The following is a 23107-nucleotide window of genomic DNA, read 5'->3' on the forward strand; positions in this document are numbered from 1 at the left end:
GACAATAAATTAAAATAATTTTTAAATTCATCAATTTATTTGTTTGTTTGTGTTTTTTTTAAAAAATATATATTTGTTATAATAATCTGAAATAAAATAACCAATATAATTAATTGATGATGATTGCTCAAGATGAATGGAAAAGGTTGGTGGTTCAGTCATTAAATTTGATCTTTGTCCATGTTCCAATGTTGCAATGATTTTTTCGAGTGATGATTTGGGTGAAATATCAGACCAACATTCTAAAGCAAAATCGATTGGATTTGAATCTATATCTGGATCTGATGCACGATGATTGTATTTAAGGGTTTTAATATGTAGATTATGATTAATAATGGATAATAAACCAGTATTTGATATACGTGGTCTCATTGGATACCATGAAACAATTTTAGTTACTGTTGATGGAATAATGTTTGTTGGATCACCACCAGGTAATAGAATAATTCCCATGTATAATGTTTGGAGTTTAGGAAATTGAAATATTTGTGTGGCTGCACCCAATAGTAATGCCTTGTTTTCTAAATCAAAAGAAATGGTTTCTAGGTTGTTTTTGATATGAATTGGTAAATGTTGATACATCCAAATGTTTGGTTTTGATAATATCAATTTACGTAGACTTTTCATACTATCGAATCGATTAGTTACTGATATAGGATCCAATTGACTAAAATCCAATTCTATACTTGACAAGCTTAAAGATACAAGTGATGTAAAACTAAATAATCGGTCTAGGTTTACAAGATGATATTTTAATTTGGCAAGTAAGAGATGTGTGATTTGGTTTGGAGTGGGATGTTCTGTATCCAAAAATGTTATGAACCCTTGATATTTCTTGATTGATGGTAATACCTCGGCTGTAACTCGTTTAAAGATGATTGATTCTAATCCTTCTGAGAATAATTGAGTGTTGGTTGACAATGATGATGCGTTTCGCAAGAGTGAATCGGTTCCTTGAAGTGATGGTTTCCTAACAAGTTTACATTCAGACATGGCAAAAGTGATTGGGAATGAATGAGGTCTAGTCTTTATATGATTGAAAATCTTTTTGTTGATAAATGCTAGTTGCAACTGTTTGTATCTTGTTTCTAGATTGTTCCTGTATGATTTACAATTGTATTCATCGTGATGTTTACATTGACTAGTAGTTGTAGTAGTAGTAGTAGAAGGAGAGACTGTTTGATCTTGTTGATTGTTGTTGGTTTGTTCTAGTCTTTCACTTTTACATGAACAAAATGCTGCATTGTCATATCCTATCCAACATATTCTTAGGATATAATATATTAGATAATCTGATAATATTATTATCTTTGGCATGTCTTGAAGTAAATAGAACTGATTAAGCATAAAAACCACTCAAATGGGTATCTTTGAAAACAAGATTTTTTTAAGAAAATTGAAAAAATCGGGCAGAAACCAGAACAATATCTAAACTGAAATATCATTAAATAATTGATGGTATTACTCTTTTCAAGTTTAAAAATAGAAAACGTTTTTTTTAATAAATCTGGACTCTAGTCGTCTGACAATAGAGTAATTATGGTTTATTTGTTTTAATTTTAATTTAAAATAGATAGAGGTTCTGTAGTTAGGGGGCACAAAACACTGGGGGTATAAAAGGAACAAAAATCAATTTGGTGACATGAATTGGAAAAACAGTTTTTTTTTATAAGCATCTCATTTCGTGGCATCCACCTGTAGGGTGGAGCACTACTCTTTCGATTGCGAAGTTTTATTGATTGAAGTCTTTGTTTGACCAGCAATGGGAACTGAGTTTCCAAAGAAGAAACAAGTCCAATCTGTTTTTTGGGGTGCCAAATGTCTGTTCTATTTCCATCCAAGCAAAAATGGCAAGTCTTGGTGGGAGCTATTAGTTCTATTTGTTCATCAATACGACGGGAAGCTTCTTTACCTGTTGAATCGAAGGGGTCTGAACGGTTCTGTGAGTTACGATCCATAGTTCTTTTGTCAGATTAGTGACCAGATCGTGACTGTTGGAGGGAGTGCCCAGTGTCACCATCCATATGTATGTGTGTGTCGAATAATGGTTGGTGGTTGTGTCTACACCATGATTATCTATCTTATATCGTTCTGTTGTTCGTATTGTTATGTTGTTGATTGATGTTTTGATGAGATGTTGATGATGTTCATTTCCAATTGTAATAGTAATGTGAATACTGTTTTCAAACTGTATTGACTTGTTGTAATGATAATTAAATGCCACCTATTAATTATAATTCCTATTGTTTCGATACTGTTTTACTATTGTATTGTGTTGATTAGAGAAGGAGATGGAGGAAGGAGCGAGATATTTTTTTTTGTTATTTTTTTTCTTGTTGGTGATCTTTGATATAGGCAGTGGTTGTGCTCGCTCGCGCCCCTTATTTATAATAATGATAATGATATAAATAATTGAACAAGGGGGCACACTAGGGCAATTAGTTGTGGCTTTTAGTGAGTGTGAAAAGAAATAGTAATGTTGATAAAAGATAGTTGAAGATAGTTGATGATTGAGTGAAGTTCTATAGTACTCTATACGTAATTCTCTGTTTCTATCTCTTTTTCTCTATTACAGAAAAATTCCAAACTCCTTTGGAAAAACAGCGTATAAATACGCCAAAAAACATATTCAAAAATACAATAGTCAATGGATGTTTAGCTCAGTTGGAAGAGCGATTGGCTACGAACCAATAGGTCGCAGGTTCAACCCCTGCATCATTCACAACTTTTTGATTTTTTTATCACTTTTCTTGTTCTACACACCCGTGGCTATCTTTCTAACCTAGTTTCATCAATTTCCATTGAAACCATACAAGAAAAAACCATGAAAAGGTTGGCACATGATTTTTTTTGTTACATATTTTTTTTCCGCCAAAAAAAATCAATATGGCACATAATCTCTCACAAATTTATATGAGTTTTGCGAAAAACCCAGCGCAGTTGTTTTGACTTCTCACATTTACCAGTTTCTTTGCTCCCATTCCCTATATATCCTTGTTCTCTGTACACTTGGTTATCTTTTCAATCTAGTTTCATTCATTCCGTTGAATCCTCATAGGGAAAACATATAAAAGTAGTAGCAATTTTTTATTTTTTTGTTTTTTTCCCATCCTATCTCTCATATCCCTTGCAATCCATGTATATAGTTGTTGGATCAAATTTATCGACATTGTAGGAAGAATAGCTCGATTGACCAAGTAGTTGCAATGTCAAAAGATCTTATAGATATGACAGGTTGACTACAACAATCGAGATTGACTTCCAAGTTGTTGGTGTTATCGACCATAATAATTCTGATTGTCTTAAGTTTTCTTAAATTTTAACGTATATATACGTTGCAACGTATCATACACCGTGTTGGTGGGATTGATTGATCTATTATTTATAAACTCTTATTTGTTGTCATTGTACGAATAACGAGTGCGCAGATGATAGTCCAAAGAAATAGATATACACACTTTTTTTTTTTAATTTATATCTTATCTTTCCCTCATTAAATTTTTTCGTTCAAGAGTGAACCTGTCTCTCTCTCACTTTATTTGTTTTAAACACCAATGCACAAAAATGAATGAATGAATACCATCTTTAATCGATCGAGCAACATATTGGTTCTCACAACGCACACACACACTTTTAAACCATCAAATTGTTTTGATTGATGTGTGTGTGTGGTGTGGGAATTGGTTGATATGGATGGTTTGGTTTACCAATAGCAAGGATCAGATTAGAATCACACCTTGTTTGCTCAACACCCACACACATACACACTCGATCAAACAATCACAATCAGACTTTTTAAAATGACAGTGTTGCACCATCGATCCGATTCGATACAATCAATAGGTTGGAATGAAAGAAAGTGATTTCGGGGGGTAACCCAACCCTCAATGTACCAAGGTAGGTTGGTCATTTGTCAAGAACTATTCAGTCATCAACCCCCAAAATCTAAATGGTCTCTCACTCTCTCTATCTCTCTCTTTTGTCACTTTATAATATTCGTGGGTTATATATATACAAGTAAAAGGAAAGGAAAGGAGACGCCTTCAAAGTAAAGGTACAGGTGGTTGTGAATTGTTTTGAAACAATTTATATTACCTCTTCTTCTTCTTCTTCTTCTTCTTCTTCATCATCTTTGTTCATTCATTTGTTCATTACTGTTTACACTATTGCTAGCAGTGTTTATTGTCAATACCATTTATACTGTTGTTGTGTTGTGGAAATCTATATTATATATTTAATTTTTTTTTAAAACAAAGATAGAATAATGAAATCATCATCATCAATAATAATAAGATTATTATTTTTATTTATATTTATATTTGGACAAATATGTAGTATTAATGGAATGGATGATGGATGGTGGTCATCTAGTTCAGAGGGACCACAGTGTGCAGAGGATTGTACGGTACCGCCTAGTAGCTGGGTACCATCGGCACCGTGTATGCAGTGGGGTTGCAATGGCACGACGGGACAGTGTGGCCAAGTATCCATGTGTCCAACCATCTTGGGATGCTATGATGCCGAATGCACAATGGAAGGATGTCGGTACAACGTATCAACCTGCTACTCTTGCGAAAACCAAATGATGACCGATGGAGGAGACTGCTACGAAAGACTTTGTAATACCACCGATGTCTTGGTCATCAACAAGTGTGCATCACCCGATCCATGTCAATACAGTTCATGTAACGAGGCCACCAAAAAATGTCAGCTTTCAGTCCCACTATGTCAACCCTCTACAACAGACCATTGCACATTACACCAATGTGATGCCACCCAACGAAAATGTACTCAAAAAGAGAATACTTGTGATCAACAAAATCAATCAAATTTAAATTCAAATTGGTAAATATTAATATTTCAAAAAAAAAATAATATTAATAATAATATTAATCTTATTTGTTATATTTTAGTACACAATTTAAATGTATAAATGAAGAAGGAGGATGTGTAGAGAGTGATATTGAACCATTCCCAGAGCACTGTGTAGCAAGTGTGCCAACCAAACCACTTGGACCAGGAGTAGTGGCAGGTATAGTGATTGGCGCGGTTGCATTGGTTGCAGTGGCCGGTGTAGCTGTTTTTAAAGCCGTCAATAGTGTCTCCCAAGCACAGTCCATCTCCAACACCAAAATGAATGGTGCTAATAATAACCCATTATTCCAACCTAATCCAGCTGGAGCTAATCCTCTTTATACAGAACCCTAAAAAAACAAAATATTAACTTAATCATAAATAATAATAATAATAATGTAATGATGACTCACCAACTAGATAGAACTGGGGAATAATATATTTATTTATTCTAGAAAGAAAAAGAATAAATTTTGTAAATTTTTTTTTATCGATTTTTGCATTCTTCTTCTTTTTTTTTTTTGGTTCCTGAATGATTCATTCAATCATTCACAAACTACCCAAATCGAGAGGGAAATCGAGAAAAGTAAAAAATGAGATATTTTTGTAATTACAAAAATGATGGGAAATTAAGGACACCCCCCCAAAAAGTAGGCAGATTTACTTCTTTTTTTCATAACCCCTCATTTTGGGAATGCAATGATGATGAAAATGAATTTAGTAAAGGGAGTGGGATTCCAAAGTGTTAGCTTACACTACTTTAACTATTTAATTGGGACAAAAGTAGGGTACTCTTTGCATTATCATTCATTCACAAACTAGTTATAATCCCATTTGTAAGAATATATAAATAATAATAACACCAACCACCTTTTTTATCTGTGTGTATGTATAAATAACACCACCATTCAATTTAAAGGTTAAGAAAGCGGGAAATTTCCAACAACCACAATGTAATATTTTTTTAATCTGTCCAATCTACATTTGCATTCATTATCACTCTGTCACACATGTAAATACACAAGCAAGTCATAGTGTGTGGATTTATATATATAAATATAGTATGCAATTTTGTAGATAAAAAATATTAAATAGATTTAATATTATTATTCAAATTTGTATTCGAACCGAATCGTCCTTGTTGTTGTTGTTGACAGACAACCTGGTTTGTTGTGAACAGTCCCTTTCAATTTTACTTTTATCTCTATTTCTCTATTTTGTACAAAATATCATTAAATGCAACCAACTTGAACAAAGGAACAACTTTTATCATTATCATTTATCATTCATTCATTTCTTTTATATACTCAAAATTAACAACAACAACAAACTTTATACATAGAACACAATTTTGTTCATTCGTCTTCGTCGTCGTCGTCTTCTTTGTCGTCGTTTTACCATCTATATTATATTATTAATCACTACAAACTAGCTAGCTAACAAAGCAAATAGGTATTTAGTTTTATTTAAAAAAAACATTCTTCTATAAATCAAATTAGGAAAACGTTATAATAATACTTTTTCATTTCATTCCTTGCACAATCCTTTTCCCAAAATACTATTTTCTCTTTTAAAAACTATTTTTTCAAACTAATCCCAAATTTACTCTTTTTTTTTTTAAATAATAATAATATCACAAACAGAAACCTTTATAAACCCTAAATTAGAAACATTCAATTTACAAATTAATTTTAAAACAAACCAAACCAAACAAACAAAATACCATTTTATTTATTTTACATATATTATATACATTTATAAATACCAAAGTAAAAAATGAATCTTAGTAGAACCGCAACCAAATTACAAGTATGTAACAACAACCACAACAACAATGGTTATAATCATCTCTTAACCTTTTATTAACATTACAATTCTTTTCCTTCTTTTCCTTTTCCATTTATTCTTTCCCTTAGGGACTTTCAATTAGATATTATAGTTCATCAAGTAAACCAGTTTATATGAGTTATAATCCAGTACATAGAAGCCCAGTTTTAGAAAAGGGAAAATCAACAACAACAACAACAACAACCAAGAAATCCTCTGTTGGTCCAAATCCAGTCTCTTCTAGTAGCAATAGTCAACAAGTGAAAACATTTGGTGCTCCAAAGACTGACCAATCATTACCAACTCATCAAGTTAGATCTGCTTCATCAACCTATCTTGTTGTTGATGATGCATAGTCAACCAAACCCAACCAACCCAAAACATAACATATATCCCAAAATATAATAAATTTACTTGTACAAAAGAACTAATAATAATTAATAATTAAAACTAAAATGAATGTTTTTTTTTTATTGATGAAAATATCTCTTTCGCATAAAACAGAGAACTCTCTATACCCGATTCATTTCATTCACATTGTAATAACACAAGTTCTTTTAAAATAAGAATGTATTCTTCTTCTTCTTCACCAGATAAAGGTATGATCTTTTAAAAGAATATATATAAAGAATGAAATGATTAATCATTTGTAAAATGTATATTTGGTATTTTAGATGAAAATGATTTAAAAGTTAGTGAATCAACATATAAATTACCAATCATTGATTTGAAATCATTCAAGAGTGGAGAGGATAGAGAAAAAGTAGCAAAAGAGATAAATGATGCATGCAAGAGACATGGATTCTTTTATATTGCTGGACATGGTATAGAGGAAGAATTGATAGATAGATTGGATAGTGTTAGTAGACAATTCTTTGCATTGGATGAACAAGAGAAACTAAAGATTAGAATGGAGTTGGGTGGTAGTGCATGGAGAGGTTACTTTCCGCTGGGTGGAGAGTTGACTTCGAATCGACCAGATTGGAAGGAGGGGTTGTACTTTGGCACCGAACTACAAGATACTCATCCCTTGGTTGTCAGCAAGACACCTGTACATGGTAGAAACCTATTTCCCGACGAATCAATGGTGCCAACCATGTCACAAATTGTATTAGAGTATATTGAAAAGGTTACTCAATTGGGTCATGTCGTGATGGAAGCCATTGCACTGAGTTTAGGGGTGCCATCAGACTACTTTTATAGTCTCTATACCCAAGACCCACTCATTCTCTTTAGAATATTTAATTACCGGTCACAAGTCATTCCCGATGGAATGGATGTTCGTTGGGGTGTTGGTGAACACACCGATTACGGGTTACTCACCATTCTGTACCAAGATGATATTGGCGGACTGCAAGTCAAGGTCGGTGGCGAGGGTTGGATCAAAGCACCACCCATCAAAAACACGTTTGTCTGTAATATAGGTGATATGCTCGACCGCATGACCGGCGGTCTCTACAAATCGACACCTCACCGCGTTGCCCTCAACACGAGCGGGCGTCACCGTCTCTCATTCCCCCTCTTTTTCGATCCCAACTTTTTCACTCAAGTCCAACCCATCGATGGCATCTCCATTGGCCAAGACGACAGCCACCAGCGTTGGGATAAATCCAACGTGCACGAATTTCAAGGTACCTATGGCGACTATCTCATCAACAAGGTTAGTCAAGTATTTCCACAATTAAAACAAAATATTAATAACACTCAACAACAACGATCTGAATAATTTAATTTAAATGAATAAACAAACCAAACAAACACCATTGTAACACCAAACTCACACGACGAATCACAATGATCCAAATTTAATTACCAAGAGTGTGTGTGTGTGAGTCGACTTGTGTCCAGTCTACTCCAGAGATGGAGTGACCAAATTTTGTGGGTAATAAGAAAAAAAATATATTTTAATTTTTTTTTTTTATAGTGGGGGTCACACACACAGTATCTTTTTTTTACCCAATCGATTATTATTGCAGACGAACAAACAAACAACAAATAATTATAATAATAGAATAGTAAAGAATAGTAGTAGTAGTATACTAGGAATAACAAGTCAAAGAGAAGAAGAAGAAAAGAAGACATATTTTAATCTAAACAAATATAACAATATATAAATATATATCTATAGAAAAGAAGAAGATTAACAAGTATCACTTCATCTATCTATTTTTATAATTTATATATACAAAAGAAAGAAAGAAAGAAACATTAAAACACAATGAGTGAACAAGACAACAACAACGATGGTGGATCTAATGATACCAATAAATTGGTCATTGGTTTAAAGAATGGTCTTGTTTTATCGACTGATAACAATAATAACAAAGATACAAGTGGGTCTTCACCAATGAGTAATAGTCCAAGTAATAATAGTAATAATAATAATAATAATACATTTAAACCAGTTGCACCAAATAAATCTGGTAATAGATCAGGTGCATTATCTCCATTTGGTGTAAAAGATAAACAAGTACAAGTATGAAGTAGAAAGAAAGAAAGTATATACCATCATCATATCATTCTAACTTGCTTGTTGTTTTTTTTTTTTTGTTACTTTTTAGAAATCTGTATCATTTTCACCTATGGTTGTAGAGTTTGAATCAACATCATCATCTGTAAATAGTAGTAATAATGTCAAATATAATAGTTTTAATAATAGTGAACTGACTGCTGACAGTATCAGCAATAACAATAATAATAACGATAATACAAATAATAATAACGATAGTACAAATAGTAATAATAATAATAATCAAAATAGTAATAATAATAGTAATATTAAATTGAATAGTTTAAATCAACTTAGTTCACAAAATATCAATAGTTTTATAGATAATTTAAATAGTGTATCAAACGAAAGAAAACAAAAGTTTAACAAACTGGGAGGAAATTCAGAGATATTCCAATTCGATGAAGAATATGAAGAGGAATTACAAGAGATTGAAGATAAGAAACAAGTAGCTCTACCAGTTCAACAACAACAAACTGCAACCGGAGACAATGGATCATCGGGAGTAGAGGCATCTTCTTCATCAACATTGTCTGATGACGATGACGAGCCATCTGCACCAAGTAGTAGAGCTCAACACGATGCCAACCGATCACGTAGTAATGGTCTTGTCCAAGATTTGAAATTGGGTACTTCATTGCCCGTTCAAATCCCTTCTCGAATGGCTCAAGCCTTGAAACAACAACAACAACAATCGGTTCAAAACCAAAAACAATCAACTCTATCTTCAACATTATCATCAACTTCGACAATGCAATTATCTAGTACATATAATAATAGTAACAACAATAATAATAATAATAATAATAATGGTAGAGTAATCGATCCTAAAAACACTCTTGGTAATATGGATTTCAATTATCAATCTGAAAATGAGAAAAAGAAATATGTTACACCAAGACAATCTTGGGTTGATACCTTTAAAGAAAAAGGTGATGATATGGCTGCTTCATTTGCTGTTCCAATGTCTCTAAGTAGAAAACCAAAATCATTTATATAAAACAATATTAAAAAATATTATATATTTATCCATTGTAAAGAAAGAATTTGTAGTTTGGACGATTTTGATTTTTTTACCACTCTTTATTTATTTTTTTGTCAATTATTATTTGATAATAGATAATAATATCTATCTATCTATCTCTATCCTATCTATTTATGTTTATATTTATTGATTGATTGTGATAAAGATGAAAAAATATATTAAAAAGAAAAATTCCATGACTTTAGCAGTATCAATTAAAAAACAATGTATACTTTTTGTATTGTCAATTATAGGATTATTTAGTTTAATTTATTTATTAGGTTATTATGTAATAGTTAGACATCCACCAACTATTCATTCAATTGTAACAAGACAACAAATATATCATAGAATAATAGATTATTATCCATGGGTATCAAGAGGAAGATATAATATACCTATTCAACATTTAATTGATCAAAGATTTAAAAAGTATCATCATGATGATGATGATCATCATCAATCTTCTCCATCTTCTTCTCCTACTTCTACTTCAAATTTAGTTATTAAACATTCAATAACAAATGTTAATAATCAATTAGATCATGATCCATTAGTATCAATCATTGTACCTGTTTATAATCATTTGGAATATCTTTCAACAACCATACAATCAATAGCAAATCAAACTTTTAAAGATTATGAAGTAATCATTATCGATGATGGTTCAACTGAATGGAATTCATTTCAAAAGATTAATACTATTTTTAATCAATTTTCAAATCATCTTGTAAGTAAAATAACTATATACATACAAAAAAAGGTTTATAAATTCATTTAATCATTTCTTCTCTCTTTAGAATTTAACAATATTATTTCAAGATAATTATGGATTATCAACATCAAGAAATAATGGTATTCAAATGAGTAGAGGTAAATGGATATTTCCATTAGATGGTGATGATATGATTCATCCAAAAACTTTGGAATCATTTATTCAAAAGATTTCATCAGACTCGTCAAATGATCATTCTTTATCTACTACAATGATCATTTCAGATTTAGAAGGATTTATTCAAACTGGTATAAATACATTTGAACCATTATTAAATTGGAAGATACCATTGTTTTCAACTAGTAAATTATTGACAAAGAATTTATTTCATTGTTCTGCAATGTTTCCTAAACAATGGTGGACTGATATGGGAGGCTATAGTAATGCTTTGTGGTTTGGATGGGAGGATTGGGATTTTTGGTTACGAGCAGACCATCATCTTCGAGGTGGAATCAATCCATTGGTCATTCACAAAGATTATTTTAAATATCGTATCAAGCCTGGAATGCATTCATTTTGTAAAGATAATTTTAAATTATGTTTTGCAATGTTTCAAACTTTACATTCAAACTATTATACTCTAAATGAAATCATCAAAGCACATAGAATCATAGGATCAAGATATTCAATCATACAACAACCAATAATCAATAGACTCAAAGTATTTCCAAATGAATATATATTACATTTATGGAATGGTTTGGCCTATGAATACTCTTCAACTGATAGAAAAAATATTACATCAATTGCTAAAAAATCTTTTCAATTATCAATTGTAAGAAGAAGAAGAAAAAGAATAGAAAAATGATTTAACTTATTAATTTATTAATTTATTTTGTTTTGTGTTTAGAAAAATAATATTAAAAATGATTGGCAACCAATAGTATTAAATGTAATGTGTGATAGAGGAACAGAATCATTTTTAGAATCAAAAAGAGATTTGTTTGATGTATTTAAACAATATCCAACTTTGAAAGATTCTTTGGTTCAAGTTTATGGAAATATATTTTAGAAAGTTGGGATAACCAACCAACCATTTTTTTTTTTTAGTTTTTGAATTTCATAATCCAATCTTTGATTTCATATAATGACTTTTTATCAAGATGAACAAAGAGTTGGGATGAAAAATCTATATTTTGAACCAAATGGTTGTTCAATAGGTATTTGACGGTATCAAAATACTTTTTTTTTCCCTTTTCAACAGCAAGAGCTAGAGGACGACATCCTTCTGTTCGATGTTGATGTAGGAATTCAACAATTTCTATATGGCCACGAACTGCTGCAACTGACATTGCTGTTTGTGTACATCCTTCTGTTCTATTAAAATGTAAAAACTAAAAAGGAAAATAAAAAAAATAATAAAAAGAAATAATTAGAAAAAAAAAAGAATCATTTAATAATTAATATTTTTTTTACTTACTTTAACAATATCAAAGTAACCATTACCAGCACTTGTATCAATGGCATCAGTTGTACAACCTTCAGTACGATTTTTGTGAAGATATTCAACAATTTTAAAATGACCATTTGATGCGGCCCTATCCATGGCATTGACCGAGCATCCTTCGCTACGATTAAAATGAAGGAATTCAACTGCATCTAGCAATCCTAGGGAGGCAGCATTGTCCATTACAGATGTTGACCAAATATTTGGATCTGATGAATAATGTCCGTGGAAGAAACGAATGGTTTCCAAGTTTTTTGCACTGTTTAATACATTTGCCATACATCCATAATTTAAATTTTTTTGGAGATAAATTAAAACATCCAATCCACAATTATAATAAACTGCATTGGTTTGTGCTAAAGCTGTTGCTCCTTCTGTTCTATTTGTAAATAAAAACTAATTTTAAAAAAAATAAAATTATTAATTTAAATGATTTAGATTAAGAATTGAATGGATTATAACATACTTTAATCATTTCAAGATTATTATTTGATGATGCATTATTTATAGCATTATTTGAGCAACCTTCAGTTCTATTTAAATGAAGAAAGGATAGGATTTCTAGATTTTTGGCATTATCCATTGCTGCTTTTGTGCAACCCTCAGTTCTCGAATTATGAAGATACTTTACAACTTCCAAATGTCCATTCTGTGCAGCGCGATCCATAGCTTTCGTTGTACATCCTTCACTTCTATTTTCATTTAAAAACTAAATAGAAAAGAAAAAAAAGTCTAAGTACAAGGTCTCTAAAATTAAATGTTAATTTTTGTATAATTTACTTTCAAAACTTCAAGTTGACCTTCACTTGCTGCATGATCCATACCATCTTGTGGAAATCTTTCATGGGTTCTATTAAAATGAAGAAACTAAAACAAAAAGAAAAGAGTAAATATTAAATTAAATTAAATACAAAATATTTAATTATTATTTACCTTTATAATTTCTAAATGACCTTTTCTAATTGCAATCCTTTTAGCAAGTTCTGAACATTCTAATAAAGGTTCATTTTCATGTAAATACTAAAATAGAAACAAATAAATATTAATATTTAAAAAAGAGATATATATTATTATTTTTTTAATTATTTACCTTTAAAACATTTAAATGATTATGTTCAACAGTCATATCAAGACCATAATCTGAACATTTTTCAGTTGTATTTTGATTCAAGAATGAAACTATGTCCAAGCAACCACCATGAGAAGCATATTCTTTGGTTCGTCTGAATAATTTGGTTTGATTGGGTTGACAAAGATTGAATTGATTGGTGATGATGGACAGGTAACCTTGAAGAGCAGCTGTATTGACGGCTGTTTCCAAATCGATTTCATCTGAATAGTTTTCTATTAGATGTTCTAGTATTTCTCTATTCTTGACTTTTGCAATATTTAAAGAAGTGAATAGAGAACCTTGATTGTCAAGATTTTCATCAAGATGAGCCCATTCTAGTATACGTTGAAGTGTTTCGACATTTGAATTGGGATGTAAACAGTACTGACCTACTGTATCCATCATTCTATCAAACAATACAGTGTCTCTAGGTGGTAGATAATGTTTGATAAAGTTCCATGGCATTGCATATCTTGATATCATTTCAAGATTACATAATTCATAGATATCTTTTCCTTTTTTTGATTTATTCTTTGGATGATTGAGGTATCTATTAATATCACCAACATGATTAAATATCCTTTGTTTTAAATATAAATTTTTAATTATACTTTGAAATGTTATTATATTTGTTGTTGTTGTTGACATGATTAATGAAAATGAATGAATGATCGTCGTCTTGTTAAAGATTTTATACTAATATTTTTGTAAAAAAAAAAAAGATATTTTTTAAATATTATTAGATATTATTAACTGTCGAAATTTCAAATATATATATTTCCAGATATCAAGGATTTCTCTATTTTATTTGTTTTCAGTACGATTATCTTGGAGGAACTAGTTGGGAGGGAGAAATTTAATTAATTAATTAATTTAGTGTGATTAATATTATGATTTTTTAATTATAACCCTCTCTTTCTTTCTTTCTTTCTTTCTTTCTTTCTAAACATACCTTGAATATGTGAGAACGACCTTGCATCAAAGCAAAGGTAAATGCATCTTTTGTCCAAATATTGGATGATGGATAATGTTGGTGAAAATATTGAATGAAATCTAATCGATCACTATAGATGGCTTCAAGCAATGTACTTTGTTTAAATTCAACACCTAGTTTTTCATGGATATAAAAGATTGTTTCCAAGTCTCCACCATTTGCAATCAAACGATCTATACCTTTTGTTGTACATCCTTCAGTTCTATTAAAAATTAAAAACTAAAATAGATAGATTATTAATTAATTAATTTGGTCAAACTTGAATGAATTGAATAATAATAATAATAATAATTATTATTATTATTAATATTATTATTATTAATATTAATATTTTACTTTTACAAGATCTAAATTTTTACTTTTACATGCAGAATCTAAGGCCTTTGTTGTACATCCTTATGATCTATTGAAATGAAGGAATTTGACTAAATCTAAATTACCTTTCTTGGCGGCTAGATCCATAGCTTTGGTTGAAATTCTTTCATTACGATGTTGATGAAGAAATGTCATAACTTCCAAGTCGGTAGTTTGATCCATAGTGGTATCCATACACCCTTCAGTTCTTTTCAAATGTAAAAATGAAACTACATCCAAGTGTCCATAGATAGCTGCATAATGCATAGCTGAACCTGTGCATCCTTCAGTTCGATTGTAATGTAAAAACTATAAAGACATAAAGTAAATATTAATAAAAGTACAAGTAGATCTTGATATAATTAGTTGGTACAAACTTACTTTAACAATATCAAGGTGTCCATTCTTGGAAGAATAATTCATTGCCCATTTCGTGCATCCTTCAGTTCTAAAATAATGTAAAAACTAGACCAACAATTGTTAATATTAATAATAAGAATGTCAACAAATTGTTTACATACTTGAACAGTTTCAAGACTACCAAATGATGAAGCATGATCGATAGCAGCTTCACTAGTTCCTTCTGTTCTATTGTAATGTAGAAACTATAATCAAATAAACAAATGAGTTAGAAGAGAGAGAAATATAGTTGAATTATGTTTTTTTATATACGTACCTTTACAATATCAAGAAAACCTTTAGAGGCAGCACTTTCCATTGCATATGGCATACATCTTTCACCTCTTTGATGTAAATAGAGTACGATATCATAGTGACCGTTTGTAGCAGCTCTAGTCATTGCAAAGTTACCAAAAGATTCTTGACTACAAGTATCCAACAACTTGATCATTGGCAAGTGTCCGTGTTCGACAGCCAGAATCTTCGCAGGTGCAAGACTGATACCAGAGAACGAGTTGAATCTAGATATAGCATATTCCATGATATCACAGTGTCCCGATTCTGCAAGACTTGCCGTCATGTCCAAATAGTGTTGCATGTGTGTCTTGAGATCATCCATGATAGATGATTGAGCTGGCCAACCCCACTCTACCAACTGTTTGAATGTATCCAATGTAGCATTACGATGACGGCAATACATAGCAATAGCACTCATTCTTTGTTGCAGATTTAGTTGAGCACTAGTATTGCTGCAGCAGAGATAATGCTTGATGAATGACCATGGCATTGCATATAGTTTGATGATTTCATCTAAACCCAATAAAGCTATATCCCTTCCTTTTGAAGACAAACAACCTCTAGTTGTTTCCTTTACTATTTGTTTTGATATCTCTTCAACATGATTGAATATCAGTTGTCTAATAAATGTTTGTCTAAACAAACAAATAAAATTTATCTCCTCCATCATCAAAAAAAAATAAAATTAAATGAAACAATTTTTAGTAAAGTTGAAGGACAGGGGGTGTGAGGTGTTCATAAAATGTTATTATTCTTATTATTGCTTCTTCATCTTCTTTGTTTTCAAAGACCATTTGTACTCCATTAACAAATACTAATAGATCACTCCCAACAACAACAATGTAATGATGATACATGCAATGAACGATGGATCGTTAAGAAGGAGAAAAAGAACATGAAAAGGAACAGGATGAACTAAAGAATACAAGGTCAAAGAAAGATTACGGATTCCACCAACATTGTGTTATTCGAGATTAACATCGATGACCTCTGTCTTTCTTGTCGATAAGAAGGTATCTGCTACAGTCAAAGAGTTCTTCTCTAAAAGACGTGGCTTGTTCATTGAAAGTTGTTTATCGTAGTAAGATGTTGATTGTATCTCTCATCATTACTAGCAACTTTCAATGAACAAGCCACGTCCCGAGTATCTGACACATGCATATACAATGTCTTAAGGAGGAAAGAAGAAATTGATAGTAGGTACCCACACTGTAATCAAGGGCCAAGAGTTAGATTTTCTTTTTGACCCTTTAAAGGTAAAGATCATGTATGTACGTACAAATATCTTCTATGTCTATTACTCTCTCTCTCTCTCTTAATATTACTAACTAATTCAATTTGGTTGTATGACAGTTAAAAGAATTAAAGAACAATACTACAAATCATCCAAATGAAACAATATGAAAAGGGGTTACAAAGGAGGTGCCACCATTACAGCCACAACAACAACACCTCCTCTGTCTGCAGAAATTCAGCTCCAACATCATTAACAAAAAGAACCAATCTATCGAATATAACAACACATAGATTAAAGATGTTGGATAATTTGGTGATCGATCATTTTTATTACAGAGGCTAATCTATCGTACTCGTTGGTAAAATCATTCAAGCCTTTAAAAATCAACGTCTATCGGATGAGGAATTGGAATCGAGCCAACCCAAAGATAATGTTACGAACTCATTTTAAAATTAAAGGCGATCCGTCAGTTAAAATGCTTGATCAGCTCTTCACATTAGAGTATGAAGAGAAAGAGAAAGAGAGAGAGAGAGAGAGAGAGAGAAGAAAAGATAAAAAAAGACAAAAAGAGAAGAATTGTCCTTGTACAATTAATCAACAAGATAAAAAAATATTAGAGTTTGTTGATCAACAGACAAAGAATATTACAGGACTCATTAATGAGGTTTGATCGATGTAGTTTTAACTATGTTGTTTGGCTATAATCATATTTCTTAGTTATTGCTCATGTTGAATGAGTTGATAATTAAAAAAAAAAGGTTGGAACATATATACCTCGACAATGGCTCCAATCTATGACCCTCCCTATAGCTCATGATCGATCATCATCTGGAAACTATGGCCGCTTTTGTTTGGGCCTATGAATGGACCCATCATCAACTTCTTCTTCTTCTTCATCTTCATCTTCAACAACAACAAAATAAAAATAATACGAATTATCATTTATCAATTTTTTTCATTTTCCTCCTCTCTTGGTTGAGAATCTTATCTGTACACTTTTTATATTTATATGAAATAGACAAGACAAGATGAGTGCATGCAAATGGAGTAGAGAAGAAGCAAATGAACTGATATCAACTATCAACCAAATAAAAAGTATGTATCACCACTAAACTACTAAATACATATATGTTTATATGTATGGTTACTATTGATAGTGTCAAATTAACTAACTCATTTTGTATATACTATAGGGGAAAACCCAGAAAGAATATTTAATCATACTCAACTTGCAGCAGAGGCCAAAAAGGTAGGAAACTTTGATAAATTTACAGAGAGTCAAATATACAATAAAATAAAAAGACATCATAGAACCATTCAAGAAAGAAATGACAGACACACTCGACGACTCATCTTTTCTGGACCAAAGTTTGTAAATCCATCAGTTCCCATTGATCAAGAAAAAAGAGTTCCTCGGCCACCAAACAGACCCAACAATTTATAAATCTCGCAAGTAGAACAACATCCAATAAGTCATCATCAACAACCATAGATATCAAATCTATTACTCGCTCGGCTTCTCGTAATCGTATTGCCAATACAAGTACACCTCAAAAGTTATCATCAACTCAATATTTGAATCCAAATGGTACATTTTCTGGAACTGAATCAACTACTACTAGTACACCATCTACTATTCCAATTGTAATCAAAACACCACCTTCACCACCATTGCCATCAAATCAGACTGATACAGATGTTAATATGACTGTATCTAATAACAATAATAGTAAAAATAATAGTAATAATAAAATAATAATAATAGTATGTTTATTTCATTTTATGGTCAAGGTAATGAAACTTTGACCATTTATCTTCCACTTTGTAAAGGAGAGAAGTTCAAACATACCATCACACCAAGTGGTGATATCATAGTCCAAGTGTTTAGATCTGATGATAGTTGTGGATTTACCATAACCCATAAACTACCACATCCAATGGCTGGAACCTATCGAGCCTATTTTAAAAGACCACTAGACTATGGTATGCCAGTTTTGGCAACAAACAAAGTATTCAGAGATATGTATCTACAAGAAATGTGTAGATTTACTTTTAAAAGAGAGATTAAAGAAATATCTGAAGAAGTTGAATTATAAATATTATTATTTCATCTTTAGATTGTATTATTAAAAAACAAATAAAATGAAACTTTAACCATTTTTCTTCCAGACTATAGTTGAGATTATTAAGACCAAGAGACTACTACATCAAAGAAAAGTGTGTGGATTATTATTAAAAAGAGAGACTCAGGATGAAGAAGTAAAATAAATTATAATGTTATAAAAATAAATACAACCTTTTCCAAATTTTGTTTTTTTCATATTTTTAAGATTTTTGTGCAGATGCAAAAATGCCAAAGTTTTGAATCATTCATCAAAAATCAATCTTTCTACTTTTTATTTATTTGTTTGTTATCTCTAGTCATATAGTACATTAGTATAGTTTACTCTCGTATTAAAGAAAAGACAAGATGGGTAGAGTAGTATTAAGATGGAAAAATAAAGAAAAAGCAGTTCTTTTAACAACAATAGAAAATTTAAAAAGTATGTATATTAAATGATGATTACTATTATCTTATATGATTATTACTATTAGTAACACTTTTTATTTCATTTCATTCATTCATTCATTGTGTTTGAAGAGAATAACCCAAATAAAGAATTTACACCAAACGAACTGGCAGTAGAGGTTAAAACGATTAAAATCTTTGATAGATTTACAGAGGCTCAAGTGTGTAACAAAATCAACAACACTTTTAGACCCCCATACTCTAATGAAATACCCCGTGTAGTAAAGAAACAAAAGCACGATGGTGAGTTTGCAGATTCTCAAATGCCTCCCATGTCTCCCAATACAGCAACAAGCATTCAACAGACAGACGATCTAGATCCAATCATTTCTCGTCATTCAAATTATCAACATTTTTCTAATAATCGTACTACCGCTCCAAAACCTGAACCTACAACTCCTGCTCTTATTCCTACTACTACGAGTACAAATACTAGTACTCCTTGTAATGGTAGTACTGCTAGTAAACCTCAAAAGTCATCAACTCAATATGTGAATCCAACTTGTACATTCTCAGAAACTGAATCAACTACTACACCAACCACTATTCCAATTGTGGCCAATACACCACCTTCATCAGCACCATTACTATCTAATCATAATAATAATACAATGCCAGATAAATATATAGATGATATAGACACCCTTGGTTACAACAACAACAATAATAGCATGTTTATTTCATTTTATGGTCAAGGTAATGAAACTTTAACCATATATCTTCCACTATGTATGGGTGAGACATTCAAACACACCATCACATCAAGTGGTGATATCATTGTACAGGTGTTTAGATCTGACTTTTGTTGCGATTTCACTAAAACCAAAAGATTGCCCCATCCATTGGCTGGAACATATCGAGCCTATTTTAAAAGACCACAAGACTATGGTATGCCAGTTTTGGCAACAAACAAAGGATACAAAGAAATGTATCTTCAAGAAATGTGTGGATTTACTTTTAAAAGAGAGATTAAAGAAATCTCTGAAGAAGTTGAATTATAAACACAATGACATTGTACAAATAAAATGGATCTCCAAATTGTCCAAGAACAACAGTCTAGACTACCACACCCTCTCACTCTCTCCTCTCTCGAAATTAAAAATTGGTTGTTGATTTTGTTGGGTTTTAACCCAAAGGTAATAATAACTTTTTCATTATTTCATTGTACAATTTTATCTGTTTAAAAAAGAGACAAGAGAAATGGTTAAAAATGCAAAATGGAGTAGAAAAGAAGGAGATGACCTGATATCAATAGTGGAACAAATAAAAAGTACGTATCTCTAAACATCTAAAAGTATGAAACATAATGTTGACTAACCAATTATTATTACTGATTAATTTGTAGGGGAAAACCCAGAAAGAGTATTTTCAAATCCTCAATTGGCAATAGAGATCAAAAAGGTGGAGACCTTTAGTAAATTTACAGAACCTCAGTTGATTAACAAAATAAAAAGAAATAATAGAAAGGCCCATCAAGAAAATAAGAGAGTAAAGTACAGTGGGGAATTTTCTGGATCAACTACCGTCACCGACAATGTGTCTCCTCCAATTGCTCCATTATTAGAGGAAAAAAGAGTTAGACTACCTCCAAACAGACCTTATCAAGAATTTCTGGATCTTCATAATATCTCACAGTCAACAAAGTTGAATCCAACACCCTATCTCTACTACAGACCTACTACAACTAGTACTCGTAATGTCAGTACTCCTAGTGCACCTCAAATATCATCATCATTAGTTTCATCATCAACTCAATATTTGAATCCAAAGGGTCCATTTTCTGGATCTCAATCGGCCACTACACTAACCACCCATTCCATTCCATTTGTAGATAATAATTCAACCATCCCATCAAATCAAATTACAAAACCTGTTATAGATGATAATATTTTGGACTCTTTTGGTAACAATATTAATAATAATAATAATAATAATAATAATAATAGCATGTTTATTTCATTTTATGGTCAAAGTGATGAAACTCTGACCATATATCTTCCACTTTGTATAGGTGAGACATTCAAACACACCATCACACCGAGTGGTGATATCATTGTACAAGTGTTTAGATCAGATTATAGTTGCAGTTTTACCAAAACCAAGAAACTACCACATTCAATGTCTGGATCGTACAAAGCCTATTTTAAAAGACCATTGGATTATGGTATGCCAGTTTTGGCAACAAACAAAGCATACAAAGATATGTATGTCCAAGAAATATGTGGATTTACTTTTAAAAGAGAGATTAAAGAGATATCTGAAGAAGTAGAATTATAATAATCAACAACAACAAAATCCAATATATCACAAACTAAATGTATATGAAGTTCAAAAAAAACTCGTAGTTCGAGACATTTTTCTGATTAAAAACTATCTTTGAGGGAGGGTGTCGATGCTCTATGATCATCGTCATTGTCTTACCTTTTACTTTTACTTTTAACAAAAGGTCAATTTGAATCATGAAAGGTCGATAATATCTTTCTACTTGACTTAATTTGTTATCTCTTATCTCTAGATATCTATAGTAGTAGTATAAAGTGTGTGAAGTTAATAATTATTAATTAACTTTCATTATAGTAGAAGAAAATGAAGGCGGGTAATGCTAAATGGAGTAAGGAAGAAACTGCTGATCTGTTATTAATCATCTGTCAATTAAAAAGTATGTGAACTAAATATATATATTAAATGATTATCTTTTATATAGGCTTTGTTTATAGCTAACCATTCATTCATTCATTCATTCAGAGGACAACCCAGAGAGAGTATTCACACAGCCTCAACTAGCAACAGAGATCAAAAAGCTTGAAGCTTTTAGTAGATTTACAGATGCTCAATTGGTGAACAAAATCAACAATACTTATAGACCGACAGACTCTGATGGTACTACGTAAAGTAAAGAAACAAAAGTATGGAGATGTGTTTGATTCTAAATTACAACCATTGTCTCCCAATTTAATTAGCATTCAACAGACAGATGATGTTGATCCAATCATTTCTCGACATTCAAATTATCAACATTTTTCGAATATTAATCGTAACTCTCCAACAAAGTTATCAGTTCAACCAACATATACTACTTTGTCTCCTACTCCTCCTACTCCTACTCCTATGAGTACTAGTAGTAGTAGTATAAATGAATCAACTTCTACACCAACCACTACACCAATTATGACCAATACGCCTCCTCCACCAACACCAGTACCAACTACATCACCAACTTTATCATCATATCATATTGCAATGCCAGATAAAGATGATATAGACACTTTTGGTTACAATAATAATAATAATAATAATAATAATAACAATAATAATAGTATGTTTATTTCATTTTATGGTCAAGGTAATGAAACTTTAACCATTTACCTTCCACTATGTATGGGTGAGACGTTCAAACACACCATCACATCAAGTGGTGATATCATTGTACAGGTGTTTAGATCTGACTTGTGTTGTGATTTCACTAAAACCAAGAGACTACCACATCCAATGTCTGGATCGTACAAAGCCTATTTTAAAAGACCACAAGACTATGGAATTCCAGTATTAGCAACAAAGGATACAGAGAAAAGTATCTTCAAGAAATGTGTGGATTTACTTTTAAAAGAGAGATTAAAGAAATCTCTGAAGAAGTTGAATTATAAAATAACAAATAAATATTTATTATAAATTGTACAAATAAATTGAATGTATCTCTAAATTACTATTTG

The 23107-nt window shown here is 31.2% G+C and overlaps 11 protein-coding genes and 1 non-coding gene across 12 annotated transcripts; 10 read left to right on the forward strand and 2 right to left on the reverse strand.

Annotated features, from left to right (window-relative positions):
- Positions 1-30: 30 nt before the first annotated feature.
- Positions 31-1958, reverse strand: DFA_04107 (uncharacterized protein; the record flags this gene model as incomplete). The annotated part of the gene is made up of 3 exons (XM_004366460.1): positions 31-521; positions 630-1292; positions 1895-1958. 3 exons carry the CDS (start codon positions 1956-1958, stop codon positions 31-33), a joined length of 1218 nt encoding a protein of 405 aa, XP_004366517.1.
- A 691-nt stretch (positions 1959-2649) lies between these two features.
- On the forward strand, positions 2650-2722 carry DFA_04108. The gene has a single exon. It is a non-coding gene; the product is annotated as a tRNA-Arg (tRNA).
- Positions 2723-4264: 1542 nt separating this feature from the next.
- On the forward strand, positions 4265-5208 carry DFA_04109 (uncharacterized protein; the record flags this gene model as incomplete). The annotated part of the gene is made up of 2 exons (XM_004366461.1): positions 4265-4845; positions 4914-5208. 2 exons carry the CDS (start codon positions 4265-4267, stop codon positions 5206-5208), a joined length of 876 nt encoding a protein of 291 aa, XP_004366518.1.
- A 1422-nt stretch (positions 5209-6630) lies between these two features.
- Positions 6631-7037, forward strand: DFA_04110 (uncharacterized protein; the record flags this gene model as incomplete). The annotated part of the gene is made up of 2 exons (XM_004366462.1): positions 6631-6663; positions 6771-7037. The coding sequence occupies 2 exons, from the start codon at positions 6631-6633 to the stop codon at positions 7035-7037; spliced, it is 300 nt and encodes a 99-aa protein (XP_004366519.1).
- A 212-nt stretch (positions 7038-7249) lies between these two features.
- DFA_04111 (oxidoreductase) lies at positions 7250-8407 on the forward strand (the record flags this gene model as incomplete). Its single annotated transcript, XM_004366463.1, has 2 exons — positions 7250-7280; positions 7356-8407. 2 exons carry the CDS (start codon positions 7250-7252, stop codon positions 8405-8407), a joined length of 1083 nt encoding a protein of 360 aa, XP_004366520.1.
- A 492-nt stretch (positions 8408-8899) lies between these two features.
- On the forward strand, positions 8900-10190 carry DFA_04112 (uncharacterized protein; the record flags this gene model as incomplete). Its single annotated transcript, XM_004366464.1, has 2 exons — positions 8900-9157; positions 9243-10190. 2 exons carry the CDS (start codon positions 8900-8902, stop codon positions 10188-10190), a joined length of 1206 nt encoding a protein of 401 aa, XP_004366521.1.
- A 190-nt stretch (positions 10191-10380) lies between these two features.
- DFA_04113 (uncharacterized protein) lies at positions 10381-12001 on the forward strand (the record flags this gene model as incomplete). Its single annotated transcript, XM_004366465.1, has 4 exons — positions 10381-10441; positions 10496-10944; positions 11015-11764; positions 11840-12001. The coding sequence occupies 4 exons, from the start codon at positions 10381-10383 to the stop codon at positions 11999-12001; spliced, it is 1422 nt and encodes a 473-aa protein (XP_004366522.1).
- An 86-nt stretch (positions 12002-12087) lies between these two features.
- Positions 12088-17273, reverse strand: DFA_04114 (uncharacterized protein; the record flags this gene model as incomplete). The annotated part of the gene is made up of 13 exons (XM_004366466.1): positions 12088-12118; positions 12172-12323; positions 12410-12832; positions 12903-13145; positions 13217-13303; positions 13370-13456; positions 13527-14243; positions 14500-14760; positions 14878-14936; positions 14982-15204; positions 15417-15500; positions 15572-16226; positions 17266-17273. The coding sequence occupies 13 exons, from the start codon at positions 17271-17273 to the stop codon at positions 12088-12090; spliced, it is 3030 nt and encodes a 1009-aa protein (XP_004366523.1).
- A 583-nt stretch (positions 17274-17856) lies between these two features.
- DFA_04115 (uncharacterized protein) lies at positions 17857-18924 on the forward strand (the record flags this gene model as incomplete). The annotated part of the gene is made up of 4 exons (XM_004366467.1): positions 17857-17923; positions 18022-18196; positions 18229-18569; positions 18620-18924. 4 exons carry the CDS (start codon positions 17857-17859, stop codon positions 18922-18924), a joined length of 888 nt encoding a protein of 295 aa, XP_004366524.1.
- Positions 18925-19298: 374 nt separating this feature from the next.
- DFA_04116 (uncharacterized protein) lies at positions 19299-20398 on the forward strand (the record flags this gene model as incomplete). The annotated part of the gene is made up of 2 exons (XM_004366468.1): positions 19299-19371; positions 19470-20398. 2 exons carry the CDS (start codon positions 19299-19301, stop codon positions 20396-20398), a joined length of 1002 nt encoding a protein of 333 aa, XP_004366525.1.
- Positions 20399-20597: 199 nt separating this feature from the next.
- On the forward strand, positions 20598-21674 carry DFA_04117 (uncharacterized protein; the record flags this gene model as incomplete). The annotated part of the gene is made up of 2 exons (XM_004366469.1): positions 20598-20667; positions 20743-21674. The coding sequence occupies 2 exons, from the start codon at positions 20598-20600 to the stop codon at positions 21672-21674; spliced, it is 1002 nt and encodes a 333-aa protein (XP_004366526.1).
- A 309-nt stretch (positions 21675-21983) lies between these two features.
- DFA_04118 (uncharacterized protein) lies at positions 21984-23041 on the forward strand (the record flags this gene model as incomplete). Its single annotated transcript, XM_004366470.1, has 4 exons — positions 21984-22056; positions 22143-22284; positions 22358-22968; positions 23007-23041. 4 exons carry the CDS (start codon positions 21984-21986, stop codon positions 23039-23041), a joined length of 861 nt encoding a protein of 286 aa, XP_004366527.1.
- Positions 23042-23107: the final 66 nt, after the last annotated feature.

This window comes from Cavenderia fasciculata (assembly GCF_000203815.1).
Source record: "Cavenderia fasciculata unplaced genomic scaffold Scf_Dfasci-G-b-285a01.f1-5, whole genome shotgun sequence".
Taxonomy (NCBI): Eukaryota; Evosea; class Eumycetozoa; order Acytosteliales; family Cavenderiaceae; genus Cavenderia; species Cavenderia fasciculata.